Source organism: Leucoraja erinacea, chromosome 1 (genome assembly GCF_028641065.1).
Source record: "Leucoraja erinacea ecotype New England chromosome 1, Leri_hhj_1, whole genome shotgun sequence".
Taxonomy (NCBI): domain Eukaryota; kingdom Metazoa; phylum Chordata; class Chondrichthyes; order Rajiformes; family Rajidae; genus Leucoraja; species Leucoraja erinaceus.
The window spans coordinates 159172325-159185402 of record NC_073377.1 but is presented as its reverse complement, the minus strand read 5'-3'; the positions used below and the strand labels follow the sequence as shown (position 1 = coordinate 159185402).

Genomic DNA, 13078 nt, shown 5'->3' with positions numbered 1-13078 from the left:
ACTATTGTGTTGCATTGCCATGCAACAAAATAACGTAGGGAATCATCTCATGCTCTTGGAATTTACCTGCAAAGCTGTAAAAATTATTTGAAGAGTGAGGCAAAAGGCATTAGTCTTAATAGTTTGAAAATGCATAAATATGTCATCTGATTTCGCAAAAACCACTCAGAACACAGAACATTGCATTTTGGGGAGTCTAACCAAGGCAGGACCGACCTGCAGGGCTCTGGGGGGCGTTTTAGAGCAGAGGGATCAAGGAGTGCAGGTACACAGTTTCTTGAGGGTGGCACACAGGTGGACAGGGTGCTCAAGAAGGCTTTCATTGGGTTTCATCAGTCAGAGCATTGAGCATGGAAGTTGGGACATTGTATTATGGTGAGGCCACATTTACAGTATTGTGGTTGGTTTTGGTCACTCTGTAATAGGAAATGTATTGAGCTGGAAAGGGTGCGGAGAACATTTATGAGGATGTTGCCAGGACTCGAGGGCCTGAGCTATAGGGAGAGGGTGAACAGGTTAAGACTTTATTCCTTAGAACAGGAGGTTGAGGAGCAATCTTATTGAATTGTGTATGATCATGAGAGGAACAGATAGTGTAAATGCACAGTGTCTTTTACCCAGAGTAGGGGAATCAAGAACCAGAGGGCATGGGTTTGAGGTGAGAGGCGAAAGATTTAGTAAGAACCTGAGGGGCATCTTTTTTTGCACAAAGGGTGGTGGGTATATGGAACGAGCTGCCAGAGAAAATAGTTGAGGCAAGTACTATCACAATGTTTAAAAAACATTTGGACAGGTACATGGATAGGATAGGTTTAGTAGGATATGGGCCGAACGCCGGCAGGTGGGACGAGTGTAGATAGGGCATGTTGGACGGCTGGGCAAGTTTGGTTGAGGGGCCTGTTTCCATGCTGTATGACTCTATGACATTTAAGATAGTAGGGGAGATCTCTCTATGTTTGTCACTGAAGCAATGCAGAATCAATAAGATTAGACTCTGATACCTGACATGGGCATTAAAAACTGGTCAGCAATCACTACCCAGATATTTCCTACAGGAATGATAGTTAAATGGATGCTGGGAGAGAATAAGCCAAAGCTTTCAGTTGCCCTACTATTGTCCATCAGATTTGTATACAAAGGTAGGAACATGAATCAGATGCCCATGGTCACAATCACCTCTGTCGCTGTATTGTAGTGAGATATACCAGTTTCAAAAGGGACAGACTAGGAGAGAAATGGGGAAAATAATATAAACATTTTTGATTATTTTTGAAAAACTGCTTCAGGAATTTAGCGCGGCAGGCAGCATCTGCGGAAGTAAAAGGACAGTGGTTTGGGTTGGGATCTGAAATAACAAAGAAGGGTCCCCAACTGACACATCATCAGCCCATTTCCCACCACAGATGATGTCTGACTCAGAGTTGCTTCAGCACTTTTGGTTTGGAACATAGAACAGGACAGCAAAGGAGCAGGCCCTTCGGCCCACCGTGCCAAGATATACTAACCTCCATTGCCTGCATAAGATCCCTATCCCTCTATTCCATGCATATCCATGTGCCTATTCAATGCCACTATTGTACCTGCCTCCACCACACTGCTGACAGCGTGTTGCAGGCATCCACCACTCTTATAACAAAACTTGCCCGCACATCTCCTTTAAACTCTGCCTTTCTCACCTTAAAGCTATGCTCTCTAGTCTTTGACATTTCCACCCTGAGGAAAAAGAGTCTCTGTCTACTCTGTCAATGTCTTTTGTAATGTTATATACTTCTATTAGATCTCCCCTCAACCTCTGATGCTCCAGAGAAAACCATTGAGGTTTGTCCAAACTCTCCTTATTGCTAATACCCTCTAATCTAGGTAGTGTTCTGGTAAACTTCTGTCTCTGTTGTACAGATACCTCAGCCCCAGAAGAGATCCAAATGGTCCAAAAATATGAATCCCTGCCCCCCCGCACCAAGTCCTCAGCCATGCACTCATCTGTTTTGAAGGGGCAATGGCCAAAGAATATTTCTGCACTCTCTTCTCTCCTCTCCACTTCCTGGTGGCCACATATCTACTTTCTGCCTGTACCCAAGTGTAACTCTCATTATCCCAGACAATCGTCCAGTCAGAAGTCTGGAGCTGCAGTTAGACACACTTCCCACAGGTTTAAACCTCAGCGACACTGGATGTCTCCCTGATGTCCCACATACCAACAGCCATTTTCACTAACCACTAGAGAAACTTGAGAGAAAAAAAAAGGCCCTGCCTTATTTTCCCCTAAACTGCCTCATTGAATTCTCCCCGAGCTAAGCCTTAACACATTCTTAACATGCAGCCTCTCTCAAATCGCCTGCTTCCAAATCGCTATGCCACTATTTTGTCACCTTTGTTCAAGGTTCTAGCATTTTGAAACTTGTGTCAGTAAAATGTAAATGTATGGGAAAATGTATTTTAATGTCAGATAGCAATGGTTTAAGCACACTGTTGGTGCAAGCATATGGGATGGATTATTCAATGCCAATCACAATTTATTTTGGCAGTATAAAAGCAGAAAAATAATAAAATTAACAATATCTATCATAGCCCAGGCAATTCCTTCCCTATTTTTCTTAATCCTTTGGGGGCAAAACAGAGAGATTGGGCACAGAACATTGCTCTGTGCATGCAGTGCTTGGATAAAAGATATCTTCTTGTATAAGCCTCTATTGCAACATCTTAGCTGCAAAATGCAGGCATCCGAGCAACATGATATGGATTCAAGCATCAACATGCATGTCGTTGTGTTCCTTCACATCTAGCAACATTAAACTGGAAACAAATATTCTTTCCAATCAGCGTGGAAATGACTGGGGCAGCTTGTTATATAAAAGATTTTAACAAAAAGTGTCTTTTTAAGATGGAGTGCTTTCCTCCCTTCCCACCCCCACCCGTTAGAGTTTCCCTTTATTGTTTAAGTCACCTAATAAAAATTAATTTAGTTTCACCAAGCAAATTAGCCTTCAAAATGAGGCACAGATTTTAGAAAATAAGGTTGTGTCATGCTGTGCAAAGTGCATCAGTGGTAATTTATGCCAGGTGTAGTAATTAGCAGACAAATGCACAATACATATTTGTCTGCTGAGATTTCTGTTGCCCTATCCCCAAGTGCTTGCACTGGATCAGATAGTTGGATTTAATTGAGGCTACATCAGATGAGGCATTACTGACACCTTTAATTGAATGAGTGTCTGGGGAGGATTAACTCATAATATTGATTGGCTTTTAGCCACTCTCACAGAAGGGTGTCACTGAAGCTTATTATCCACCTTATTATTTTTGCACCTTTCTTTATGCTCCAAAAATCGAATTGCTGTTTGAACAATTAAAGTACGGGCTGCAGTGCAATATTTCTTGCTTTGTTTCATGACGACATCTGGTTGAATTCTGTTTGCTGTTTTATTTTTGTCTTTGGTGGCTATTTTCTAGTTGTAGATTTTGTATGAAGTGCATTAATGTATTTATAGATAAGACATTGTAATTTCAAACAGAAAAGCTCAAAATATTTCAAATTTACAAATAGAAATCGGGTTATTTATTTATTTTTCTTTACAATTAAAGTTCACGCATTTACACTGATCTCTGTTTTTTTTCTGTCTGAATTTTTTTTCCCCCACGACAAATATCCTATTCTTTTCGTCCATGTTGTTCTGCTTTTATATTACGGCAACTCAGTTATGGTCTAAATAAATATTTCTTTATTTAAAATAATTAAAGCTCTTTCCTCATGAGAGCAATGTGTTTAATGATGCTCAGAACTTCTTATCAGAACATTTGCAAGGGATGTTATCCTCTATAAGCGTACCTGTACTCTTTTTTCTGCTGCTAATCTATTTCTTCCTCTTTGCCATTTTTTCCCTCTTCTTCCTCCTCATCCCCCGTCACTTTTTCTATTTTGATTTGTATTTGATTTGGGATTTTGCCACTGAACAGTATCTCCTCCTGCAGACTCCTCTGATGTTCACAGACCAGATGCAGCAAGATGTCATCATGGTACTTAAGTTCCCATCTAACTCCCCGGTCACCCATGTTGCTGCCAACACTCAGCCAGGCCTGGCTGTACCAGCCATTATTACAGTGACTGCTAGCAGGCTGTTTGCTGTGAACAAGTGGCATAATGTTACCGGTGAGTGTAGAGATGTTAGTGACAACAGCTAGATTTAATGTTCTATGAGTGTTGACTTGTCAAGAGATAGCTGTGCTGTAACATCTGCAATGATTAAACAGAATATTTTGTTTATTATTTCAGCATCCTAAATACAGTGACATTATGATGATGTTAGAACAACGTATTTTTTTAAATTTCACAGTAAAATGTGCTCTAAATTACTTTTTAAATCTGTAAATTGTGGCATAATATGAATGTATTATTTGTCAAATATTCTCTGCAGTGATAGCAGTCAATAGTTTAAAAAAAGGGGGGGTGGAAACCATATGAGGTTTGCTGAATGAAACAAAAAAACTGGTACTGCTTGGATCAGAAGAAATCCAAAATAATTCTTAACCTCTTCAAAAACGAATGAAAAGATTCAATGTATATTTTTGATTCAATGGTATGATTTTCATTGCTGGGATCAAATTAATCTGGTGAAGAATGCTAACTAATATTCACTAAAACACATTTATGCAAAGCTTAGGTAGAAAAGCGTAACATTTTTTTCACAGAGCAGCTCTTTCAGCATCTAATTTACTTATTTATTTACAATTTTAGGCCTTCATGGATCTATGCAAGAACAGCCATACCAGCTGCCAGTTGAAATCGATCCTCTGATAGGTCTGTCAGCTTTCCTTTCTGTAATTCATTACATCCTGTGTGGTGGACTGAAGTGGAGATTACTGTTGTTTTTCACTCATGGTGGTTGGGAATGGAATTTGCTTGATAAACCATTTGCATGCAAATTGGAATGCAATGAGCTGTGGATTCACTGGTATTTCATCAACTCTCCCTCGTTGGTTTGCCTAATTTGTACAGGGATAGAACCTGTGTCAGTGAAAATTAATATGGATGCTGTAATAATGTGCGATTGAGAATGCGCATGAAGCACTGTCAGGATAATATTGGATCGTTTCATCACTTGGACTTGTTGATGAGTGTGAATGAGCTGGGTTATGATAAATTGGTGCCCCCGTAATGTAGTGTCTCCATTGCAGAGGAAATTTTCATAATAACAGCAGAGTTCTTTATTGCATTGAGTGGTGAAAAATATTGAACTGATGCCAAGATTTCATCATTAAGGAGATCAGATCTTGGCTTTATGAGCCTGCTGTTCAGAAGTCTAAATTACAGTAATATAACATTTTCAAGCACAAGTTATAACCTATATTTCTGTGTTGCTGATAGAATACTAATGCTGTTTTCTCTTGTTTATTTTTTAGCTAATAACACTGGCATGCACAGAAGGCAAATTACTGACCTCTTGGATCAAAGCATTCAAGTCAATTCCCAGTGCTTTGTGATCACTGCCGATAACCGCTTCATCCTGGTTTGTGGCTTCTGGGATAAGAGTTTCCGTGTCTACTCCACCGACACAGGTAATTGCCATTTTCCTCTGCGCATTCACTGAACCAGACATAGGGTACGGGTAATCACAGGGGTCAGAGTCTAATTTTTTCTTCTTTTTAGTATTACACCATCTGCTCTTTTTCTTTTGCAGAGAAAGCAAGTATCTTTTTTTTCTGAACTTGAATTAACCCTACATCCAGCTCTTTATGTTAATTCAAAAAATTGCTCTTTATTCAGTCCAGGATCTATAAAAAAATGTTTAATGTACACATTTTAACCATCATTACTTTAACCTTTTACTATTTGATTTAATTGGTAATAATGAATCTTCTCAAATATTTCCTTGCATTTTAAACCGTTAACCACTCGGTCTGATTCGAAGAATGCCAATGGTTTATTGTTTCTGAGATGATTATGTCTAAATTTTTGAATGTTGTCTTTTTCAATGATTCTTTGAGGATCTCTGCTCATACTCAAAAGACAACAGGATAGGTTGGCAAGGTATATAAGGAAACATACAGGATGCGTTCTTTTAGTAGTCATGGCATCGAATAAACCTTTGGATAAACTCTCGGACTAACCTTGACCAACACTGGCGATCCCCAGCTGCGCCTGCTGCTGAAGCGCTAGCTGGTCTCCTGTAGGAAAGGCCGTGTCAATCCAGTTGGTAGGCCGCGGGGGGGTGGTGCGAAGAAGCGACACATCTCCTTCCAGGTAAGTGACTGAAAAACGGTTTTCCGCCTATTTCCCCCCCTCCCCACCATCCCCCACATAAGACATACTAAGAAACATTAAAACATACATTTAGACACACTAAAATAAGAAAAAGGACTACAAGCTGCTGGCGAGGCAGCCACTGTGGTGGCGCCACCCGATGGAGAAAGAAGGAATCCCTCATCATATTTACGTAGCACGTGTATGAAGAACCATCAGGGCTCCTGAGCCTATGATGGAAAGTGGGATTAAGTGAGGTAGCTCTTTCTGGATCTGGATGCAATAAGACCAACAAAAAGTCCTAAATTTTCTGTGATTTTACAAGAAATATTAATCCTTCAAAAGGCTCTTATTGTACTGTTATTGCCTTCTTATGAATTTTATGACCAAAGAAATAAACAGAGAACAAAAAGAGCTATCAACGTTTTCAAGTTAATGTGCAACACTGCTTTCAGAATTCAATCTAAATTGCCATTTTTAATTGAAGCCTCAGTTTCTCGGCCCAGTTATCTTTTGTCTATAGAAGCTAGAACTAACTAGTCATGATGCATTTCTTCAGATATATAGATTGAGATGTAAATCACACCTGATCAGTACAGGTGTCAGAGTTTATGGGGAGAAGGCAGGGGAATGGTGCAGGAGATAGATCAGCCATGATTGAATGGCAGACTAGACTTGATGGGCTGAATGGCCTAATTCTACTCCTATTCCTTATGACACTGTTATTTTTCTTTAAGTACCTAAAGTAAAGATAAATTACATTGATAGTTTTCTTTAAGTATCTGAAGTAAATGATCCACTGTGACTAGTGAGCATGACACGTTTTAATTAATTATTCCAAAGCCTTTTCACTCTAGTGATATTAAAATGGCAGCCACAACATTTATCTCCAGTTTGGCCCAAAGCATTTCAATGTTACGCAACAAGTCAGATGGGTTCTAATGATTCGTTTTGATTTGCCAAACTGTTAGCTTTATAATTCTAGTTGTGCATTACATTCCATTGGAACGTCTGCATGGCTACACAATAGATAATCAGTGCATATTGTCTGTGGTCAACCTCGGGTAATGACTGAAGTTCAGCAAGTTAAATTAACCCTTTAAAAATAGGGGCTGTGGAACATTATTAGCCATGGATAGAAAAAAAGATGCTGAAGAGAAGATATGTTACAATTTGGGGGGATTTTTCCTTGTCAATTTCTTCAAAGCTACAAAAAGATAAAATTGAGGACAAATCCAACACCAAATATTGTGCACATTACAGCATTATGTTTAGCAAAATGTAGAATCAGAATGCTGCTCCCCAATTCATTTCTGCAAGCAGGGTAATTTATAGCAAGCCAGAGAATTAAGTCCAAAGAACAATATTCGTGGTATTTTCCTCAAATGCATTCTACGTTTGTGTTTTTGTTCCAAAGTTTGAGCAATTACTGTTTGCAGGGAAAGAAAATACTCTAACAATGGCCCATTATTAAACAAGTGGAACAAAATATACATACTTTTTTCACCCTACAGTTCAATCAGTTAACTACAATCAGGTGTGCGTCAATTAACTGATCAAGATGTGCTTATTTTTTAAAAACCATACTGTTTTTAACTAGCTATTCTAAAGAAAATGGACAGAGAACAATTGACCAGATTGTGGGCTGGTTAGTAACTCAAGAAATATGAATTGTGATAATCTACAAAGGTCTGAACTCCACCGAGGAGAGCAGATTAGGGACAGCTGTAGAAGAACTGGACCACATACTAAGCACTTCAGTTGACTCTGGCTTGCTACAATTTTCTCACGAGAATATATGTACAATTTACTGCTATTTGACTGGAATTTTCAAAGAGTAGTCACAGGTTGCTTGATGTAATTTCTATTTATGAATTGAAGCAATTTTGTACTGCCCTTTGAACAGTTAACACAATAGCAGAGGTACTTGTGACGGAACATAAGATAGTTGGGCGATTATTCTATTTCCCAGTCAACTTGCATGTTGTTTTTATGTGAGATTACAATGGGGCTGAGCAAAAGTTTGGATAGGGTGTTGAGAAGGAGATCATTGATGGGAGGGAAAGTAGATGGGAAGATTATGTAAGAACAACATCTTGGACACCTTTCAACAGCTTTGGACGAGTCCTTTAATGATGCAACAGTCTTCTATACTGTGATTAAGACCTATTGTTCAAGAATCATTGCTTGGGTGGCTGAAGTATTGGTCTTTTTTGAGGTGGGGTTCTTTTTCATCTTACCATCTTTTGTGATCACCATAGTTCCTCCCTCCGGATATGTCCGTAGTCCTTTGGAACTCTCCACTACACCCACTGATCTCACCCATGCCCCTCAATTCCTCCACAAACTTTCACTCAGCCCTGCTCTGATTTTCATCTTGCTCTCTTTAAATCTACTATTCACGATGGAATATTGCACATGGCGTTAATTGTGCTGTTTATGCCAATTTTTTTTATATCCTGTATCCTTCCTGCAGATGCACGTTATACTCTGAGAAAGAAATTGATTTTAAATTGTTAATGATTGCTTAAAATCAATTTGCTGCTTTTCCAATTAATGCTTGAAAACCAGTGAAATAAGAATACAATACAATACAATACAATTTATTTGTCGTTTGGACCCCGTTGAGGTCCAAACGAAATGTCGTTTCTGCAGTCATACATACAAAACGAAAAAGACCCAAGACACAACACAATTTACACAAACATCCTTCACAGCGCATCTTCTCCTCGCTGTGAAGGAAGGCAAAAAAAAACATATCTCTCCCCTGCACTCCCCTCTCCCCCCCATGTCAGAGTCAAAGACAGAGTCAAAGCCCCCAGCGGGCGATGTTAAATGTCCCGCAGCCATTAAAGCCACGCCGGGTGATGCAAGGCCAAGCACCGGGTCTTGGTGTTGGAGCCCCCGGCGGGCGCTCACAAAGTCCCGCGGCAATTCCAAGCCGCGCGGGGCAGGGATGTAAGGCCCCGCTCCAGGTAATCTTCAACCCCGCAACTCGGGCGGGAGAAGTCGCCGTTGTGGAAGCCCCGAAAAGCGGTCTCCAACCAGGGACCCGCGGGCTCCCGGTATTTCCGTCCACAGACCTGCGGTAGGAGCTTCCGAAACTCCGGGGGTCGGGCCACAGCAGCGCTCCACCACAGCTCCACCCGCTCCGGACTCGGCCAGCTCCGTGAAGGTGAGTCGTCCGCAGCTCCGCGACTGGAGCCCCAGGTCGTTCCTGCTAGAGGCCGCTCCACGTAGCAGCCCCAACGACAATGGAGACCCGACAAAGAAAAGGTCGGGTCTCCCGTGCAGGGGAAAGAATTTAGAGTTTCCCCCACCCCCCGCCCCCGCCACACACATACCCCGACAAAAAAATAATTAAAAACAACATTTAAACGAAACAGAAAATAATAAAAAAACAGACGGACTGCAGTGGCCGCTGCTGACGAGAGTCGCGCCGCCCATTCATTGCCATGGGAAAGAAAAAGGTTGGGTTTGCCAACTGTTCACGAGGAACAAGTTGATGAAACAATGGTAATGGAGAAGCAGAACTGGAATTTTATTTTCATTCTCGGCCGATGAGCATTGCAGATGTGGCCAGCAGTTATATTCCATTCTCAATTCTGCTGAGGGGTTAATGTTGGTCATACCGTGTCTTGAGAATGTTTCCACAATGCCATTCAGTAAAGAATTCCAGGATTTTGATTCAATGATGATTAAAGAATAACCTTGTATGTCATGTTATAGGAACAGAATTAGACCATTCGACCCATCATGTCTACTCTGCCATTCAATCATGGCTGATCCATCTTTTCCTCTCAACCTCATTCTTCTGCCTTCTCCCCCCCCCCATAACCCCGGACACCCCTATTGATCAAGAATCTACGTATCAATCTCTGCCTTAAATATCCATTGACATGGCCTCCACTGCCTTTTATGGCAATGAATTCTACAGATTCACCACCCTCTGACGAAAGACATTCCTCCACATCTCCTTTCTAAAGGTACTTCCTTTTATTCTGAAGCTATGGCCACTGGTCCTAGACGCTCCCACTAGTAGAAACATCCTCTCCATATCCACTCTACCCAGGCCTCTTTCACTATTCGGTAAGTTCCTTCGAAGCTCCGGTGAATCCAGGCCCAATGCGTCAAACGCTCATCATATGTTAACCCAATTATTCCTGGGATTATTCTCGTGAACCTCCTTTGGACCCTCTCCAATGCCAGCACATTCTTCCTCGCATAAGGGGCCCAGAACTGCTCACAATACTCCAAATGTGGTTTGAACAGTGTCTTACAAAGCCTCAGCATTACATCTGTTTTTATATTCTAGTCCTCTCTAAAAAAATTCTAGCATTGTATTTGCTTTCCTTACCACCGATTCGACTTGCAAATTAACGTTTTGAGAATCCTGCACAAGCACTCTCAAATCCCTTTGCACCTCCTATTTCAGAATTTTCTCCCCGTTTAGAAAATAGTTATGCGCCACTATTTCTACTACCAAAATGCATGACACCACACTTTGCTACACTGTATTCCATCTGCCACTTCTTTGCCCACTCTCCCAACCTGTTCAAGTCCTTCTGCAGAGCCCCTGCTTTCTTTCTCCACACTACCTGCCCCTCCACCTATCTTCGTATCCTCTGCAAACTTGGCCACAAAACCTTCAATTCCCTCATCCAAATCATGAATATACAAGATGAAAAGTAGTGGCCCCAGCACTGACCCCTGTGGAACTCTGTTAGCCACTGGCAGCCAACAATAAAAATCTCCCTTTATTGCCACTCTTTGCCTTCTGCCATCCAGCCAACCTGCTATCCATGCTGGTATCTTTGATACGGTGCAGCCTCACGTGCCGCACCTTATCAAAGGCCTCCTGAAAATCGAGGTAAACAATATCCACTGACTCTCCTTTGTCTATCCTGCTATTTGCTTCCTCAAAGAATTCCATAGGTTTATCAGGCAAGATCTCCCCTTCATAAAACCATGCTACCTATTTTATCATGAGCTTCTAAGTACTCAGAAACCACATACTTTATAATGGACTCTAAAATCTTACCAATCACTGAAGTCAGGCTAACCGGCCTATAGTTTCCATTTTTCTGCTTTGCTCTGTCTGATGGGTACAGTCACTCCCAGGCACGTGTAGAGCTTTCCTGCATAAGCTAGCATGTCTTGTAGTTTGTGGCAAGTCTGGCAAATCCGAAGGCAAACTTCTCTTTGTAGCCTTGTAATTCATTGCAGGAGCCATTGATGTTCAAGAAGAAACTGCAGATGCTGGAGAATCGAAGGTAGACAAAATTGCTGGAGAAACTCAGCGGGTGCAGCAGCATGTATGGAGCGAAGGAAATAGGCAAAGTTTCGGCCCGAAACTTTGCCTATTTGCTTCTCTCCATAGATGCTGCCGCACCCGCTGAGTTTCTCCAGCAATTTTGTCTACCCAGGAGTCATTGAGTTCTGTGTGATACTAATCCTCAGGATGCTGAATCTTATCTCAACACTGGAAATGCCACTCAATGTTGCAATGCATTGCTGAGTAGCAGTATTGCATTTGCCAGTTGATTATCCCTAGCCTTGCTATTGTCCATGTCTTGACTGAATACAAGCTTGGACTGTTTCATTATCTGATGAACTGTGAATGTAACAGAATACTGCAATGGCCAGTCAGCATCCAACTTCTAACTTTTATGATTGAGGTTATTTTTGATCCAGCTGAAGATAGTTGGCTCTAGAATATTTCCCTGAGGAGCTGTTGCAGCATTCTGGAGCTTTCAGCAGTTGCAGCCACTTTGCACATATAATTCCCACTCGTGAACCCACTTCCCACTTGCACCCCTGTTGAAACCGGTTTTGGGTTCCTTCATGTGCACTTGTTTACTTTTGTTTGCTGTTATGATTGGACCACGCTAGAAAGTCTGGAGACAAGGTGTGCTTTCAAAATCTAAATGGAAGATCACTGTGATGGTGTCGCTTGACGATACCAATGGTGATTCTTCTGCTACTGATAGAGGAGGAATTGACCAGATTGGATTTGAGCTGCTTTCTGCACTCAAGACAGAAGAGAGCAATTTTGCTGGCTATTCGGAGTTATAGTTGTGCTGAAACAGCTTGACGGGGTACAACAGTTCAAGATTACATGTCTTCAGCACGACGGCTGGGATGTTGTTGAAGTCCATACCTTTTCTGTGATGAGTTTCAGCTGTTTCCAGTTTTGTTCTTTAAATGAAAACAAAGACACTACAGGTGCTGTTAATCATGTGTGTCAGTAAACAATTTAGAATCGAAAAGCAATGATTGTTAATACTTTGAACACGAGTCTCATTTGAAATAAAGTTTTGAGGATTCATCTGCAGTTTCTTTGTCTTTAACAAAAAGTAGAAAATCTCAAGCAGTGATAGAATAAGAGGAGGCACAAAGCATGCGTCCAAGATTAAACACGGGGATATTCTATGTGGTGCACACATTCAGAATGCACAGATGTGACTTTTAACTCTTACCTTGGAGGTGGTTTTGTTGACCGTCAGAAGCTGAGCTCTTGAGACAATGGCTTTCGCCTTAAAGAAAGTTTGAACATATTACAGCAAAGAAGATCAACTAAATTGTACAATTGTGAGCTTTTATCAAAATACCTTGCCCAAAACTTTAACCTGGAAGCAAGAATTTGCTGTTATAATGGATTAATAGGCAGGAGTTTTCATTTAATTAAAAAAACATTGAATTGAATTCATTCATTTTATGGTCTTATACATTTGGTAGGTTCTTTTAGTTATTTCCCAGGTTTCAGAATAATGCATTTCTTATCACCTTCCTTTTTGTAGTTTATTCCTGTGCATAGTAGGAGCAAGACTGGCAAGCCTT

The 13078-nt window shown here is 41.0% G+C and overlaps 1 protein-coding gene across 2 annotated transcripts in view; it reads left to right on the top strand.

Annotated features, from left to right (window-relative positions):
- lrba (LPS responsive beige-like anchor protein) overlaps nucleotides 1-13078 on the top strand; it is a 661684-nt gene that overhangs the window by 591231 nt on the left and 57375 nt on the right. For both annotated transcript variants that reach the window (XM_055646656.1, XM_055646666.1), the window contains 3 exons: nucleotides 3970-4147; nucleotides 4733-4795; nucleotides 5398-5553. In XM_055646656.1, the coding sequence (XP_055502631.1) occupies nucleotides 3970-4147; nucleotides 4733-4795; nucleotides 5398-5553 (397 nt within the window). The remainder of the gene's footprint in view (nucleotides 1-3969; nucleotides 4148-4732; nucleotides 4796-5397; nucleotides 5554-13078) is intronic.